Source organism: Cebus imitator, unplaced genomic scaffold (genome assembly GCF_001604975.1).
Source record: "Cebus imitator isolate Cc_AM_T3 unplaced genomic scaffold, Cebus_imitator-1.0 Scaffold117, whole genome shotgun sequence".
Classification (NCBI taxonomy): Eukaryota; Metazoa; Chordata; class Mammalia; order Primates; family Cebidae; genus Cebus; species Cebus imitator.
Window position 1 is genome coordinate 4,940,998 of NW_016107432.1, and position 3,801 is coordinate 4,944,798.

A 3,801-nucleotide genomic window follows, 5' to 3' on the forward strand; every position below is an offset into this window, starting at 1 on the left:
TTATTATTGACTCTCATCTCCCATTGAACTATCATATAGCAGGTCTTTTTCATAGTCTAGTTTTCTTGTACACTGTGACCATCCCGCCTCGCTCCAACCCTCCCATCCCCTTCCCAGCCTCTGGTGGCCATCATTCCACTCTCTATGTCCATGAGTTCCATTGTTTTGATTTTTAGACCACACAAATAAGTGAAAACGTGATGTTTGACTGACAAACTTCTGAGTCAGAACCCAAAGCTGTCCCTATTGAACCCTCTGTTCTAGGTGAGAAAAGCAGGCGTTAAAAATATGAAGTCATCTGTCTCAAGTCCATACAGCCTTACACTGGACGCTGCTGCTTGACTAAAGAGGTCAAGTTCTTAACCACTGCGTCGTCCTGTTCCCTGCTACAAACGCTTAAGATTTCATAGTCACAATACTCTTTTTTTCTTTTTTTTTTTTTGTGGGGGAGGGAGTTGAGTCTCGCTCTGTCACTGGAATGCAGCGGCGTGATCTCAGCTCACCATAACCTCTGCCCCCTTCTGCGTCAGTCTCCTGAGTAGGTGGGATTACAGGTACCTGCCACTACACCTAATTTTTGTATTTTTAGTTGAGACAGGGTTTCACCATGTTGGCCAGGCTGGTCTCGAACAGTCACATTACTCTTAAGACCTTCATAAGCTTACCCAGAATATGGCCAAGAAATACACAGGAGTTGCAAGAGCATCTCCACTTCACGCAAACAGCAGCTAGCATTTATTAGGTACTTATCGGGTGCCAGGAATTATTCTAAGCACTTGACAATGTATTGATTCCATTTAACCCTTCCGGCGACTCTAAGAGATTTTATTATTAACCTATTTTACAAATGAAGACACTGAGACACAGAGAGGCTCTATAACCTGCCCACAGCCATATAGCTTATCACTGGCAAGACCAAAATTCAAACCCAGGCTGTCTACACTCCATGGAGAACATAAGTCCTCTGGTGAGCCTTCCTGAAGGGAGCTGAATATAGAAAGCAATCCTGAAAAAGCACTCCTTGTTGAGAGGGAACACTGCCTCCCTGAGAGGAAGAAAGGAAAAATTCAGTCCTCCCCTCTCTTCAGCCAAGTCTACACATGAAGGCCTCATGGGCACGGCTTCTCCAAGCCTCTCAGCCCAGTGGATGGACACTGTAAAATGGTTAAGATTAGAACACAGTTGCCGGGCGCGGTGGCTCACGCCTGTAATCCCAGCACTTTGGGAGGCCGAGATGGGTGGATCATGAGGTCAAGAGATCGAGACCATCCTGGTCAACACGGTGAAACCCTGTCTCTACTGAAAATACAAAAATTAGCTGGGCATGGTGGCGCATGCCTGTAATCCCAGCTACTCAGGAGGCTGAGGCAGGAGAATTGCCTGAACTCAGGAGACGGAGGCTGCGGTGAGCCAAGATGGCACCATTGCACTCCAGCCTGGGTAACAAGAGTGAAACTCCGTCTCAAAAAAAAAAAAAAAAGATTAGAACACAGTTGATAAGAAGAGCTGGAAGAACTCCTAAACTAGACTGGACTGGCAGGGTCAGAGAGATCCCCTGGAGGAAGGGACACCCAGAGCCTTACAAAGGGACAGAGGCAGACAGTGCTGGGAGCTGTCAGAGGGGACTACGTACCTACCAGCAATTGCTGCCTGAGGTAGGCACCAGAGCCTCCCAAAAGTGTCCATGCCCTAACACCCAGGACTTGTGAATATACTGTATTATGTGGCAAAAGGGACACTTTGCAAACATGATTATGGTTACAGATCTCAAGAGGGTGTACTCTGGATTATCTGGGTGGGCCCAGTCTAACTCCATGGGTCATGAATAGCAGAGAATTTTCTCCAGCTGGAGAAGGAGAAGAGAAGCAGCAAGAGGAAGACAGAGAGATTCTAAGCGTGAGAAGGATTCAACCCCATTGCTGGCTCTGAGATGTCAGAAGCTGCATGAAAGAACCAGAGAGAGGCCTCTAGGAACTGACAGCCAGCAAGGGAAAGAGGGCCCCGGGCCTACATAAAAAAAATTGAGTTCTACCAACAAGGCAAACGAGCCTGGGAACAGATTCCTTCCCAGAACCTCCAGGTAAGAGCCCAGCCGGCAGGCTCTGATTTTGGCCTTGTGAGAGAGACGCTCAGAAACCAGCAGAGCCAACAGGGATTCCTGACCTACAGAATTGAGGGAGATTAACTTTTTGTTGTGACCATTAAATTTGCAGTAATTTGTTACAGTGGCAATAGAAAACACAGACTGCTGAATAAAGTTTGAGGTAAGAAGTGGCTAAGGCTGAAGTGTCAATGTCACGGGCAGTAAAATGCCAGAGATTTAACAAATACCGAGGACTAGTAGGTTCCCATCCAGCCAGTCTCTATTCTTTTTCACAGCTACCTGTCTCAGCATAAATAGCTCCCTTTACACCTACAGCTGGACCTGCTAAACTCCTAGTTATCATGCAATATCCAGCTGGTCCTTCACTGTCTCCCTGAAGCCTTCCAGACACCACCCCAATCAATTATCCCATCTTCTGTACTAATGACACAGGTTTCTACGCGCCCACTCACACACACACACACCTAACAACCTCCCTAGGACATCGCAGAGGAACTGGCATAACAGGTACCCTTAGGACCTTTTCATTGACCCGCGGTTCCACGAATGCTTTTTAATCTAATCGTATCCGTCTACTATCAAAACACTCTTACCTTGCACAACTATTTCCCTCCTGGGAGCTGTAATCGGGCGATGAGGGCTAGTTTTCGGGATGACGGTTCTGAGAACCACGTCGAGCTCACGCTGCGCCTCTGGCTGCGATCCCGCCCCGGAGCAGGTGAGGAAGGCCAGCAGCTTCGAATTGCCATGGGCGAGACTTCGGGAGAAATCGTCCCAGAGCGAATCCAGATCCGCGGTGGGGAGGTCGTCCTCCCCTCCTTCAGCATGGCCAGAGTGCCCGGGGTCTCGCAGGGGCGCTGAGGCGGCTTCCCTCTGTGCCTCCTCTTGCTGGCACTGGCGCTGGGCCTCCTCACTTTCGCAACACGCGGTGCCCTGCTTGGGTCCTGATGGCAGCCTGGGGCCCGGGCCCCCTCCGGGGAAACCCTGGCCGGGTCCCGGACCCTGCTCCTTCAGCTCCGGGCCTGCGCTCGTCCCAGGGCCGCAGGCCTCGGCGCTGGGCAGGGCGGCACTCCGGCGGGCCTCCAAGCGGGCGCCGCACAGCCGTTTGTTGGCCACCTGCGGCCTTTCCAGCCACACCTCCACCGCAGCCCAGAAGCCCCTTGGGAGCAGCGCGCCTGGGTCGTCGATCGCCGCCCGACCCACCTCCGCCATGGCACCCGGCAAGTGTAGAGCCCCGGTAGCGGCGCGCCGAGATGATGCAGCCCTGTGGCGCGGTGCGTGACGTCATGGGGCGGGGCGCTGGGACCGGAAATGAGAGTGGCTCGAGGGGACCTCCTTTCCTGCTTTTGGTTTCCCTGCAGGGCTTCGAATTGGAGTCTGCGGATGAGGAGTTTGACGTTTGTTTTATTCCCTGGGGATCCACCCAAGGGGCATTGCTGCCTGATCGTAACATGATCTGAACTGCTTGGAGAGAATTCTGGAGGTGGTGTATTATAGACTCAGCCAGCCAGCAGGTGCATCTGGAAGCCATTGTCCTCAGTACCGACTGTTAGGTCTCCACGTCCAAGCCTGGCCGTCGGAGCCTTGGTGACCTGCACGTACACCTCTGGATGGTCCCTAGGAGCCAGAAGGTCTGGTAACAAGTAATCCCGTGGCCACAGAAAGAAGTGAAAACTTGTTCCTGCCTCAAGTAATCG

At 51.8% G+C, this 3,801-nt stretch overlaps 1 protein-coding gene across 2 annotated transcripts in view; it reads right to left on the reverse strand.

Moving 5' to 3' along the window:
- The window catches only part of TRMT44 (tRNA methyltransferase 44 homolog), a 37,052-nt gene extending 33,697 nt beyond the window's left edge, over positions 1-3,355 (reverse strand). For both annotated transcript variants that reach the window (XM_037742180.1, XM_037742179.1), the window contains exon 1: positions 2,698-3,355. In XM_037742180.1, coding sequence (XP_037598108.1) covers positions 2,698-3,316 — 619 coding nt within the window. In that variant the 5' untranslated portion in view covers positions 3,317-3,355. The remainder of the gene's footprint in view (positions 1-2,697) is intronic.
- Positions 3,356-3,801: the final 446 nt, after the last annotated feature.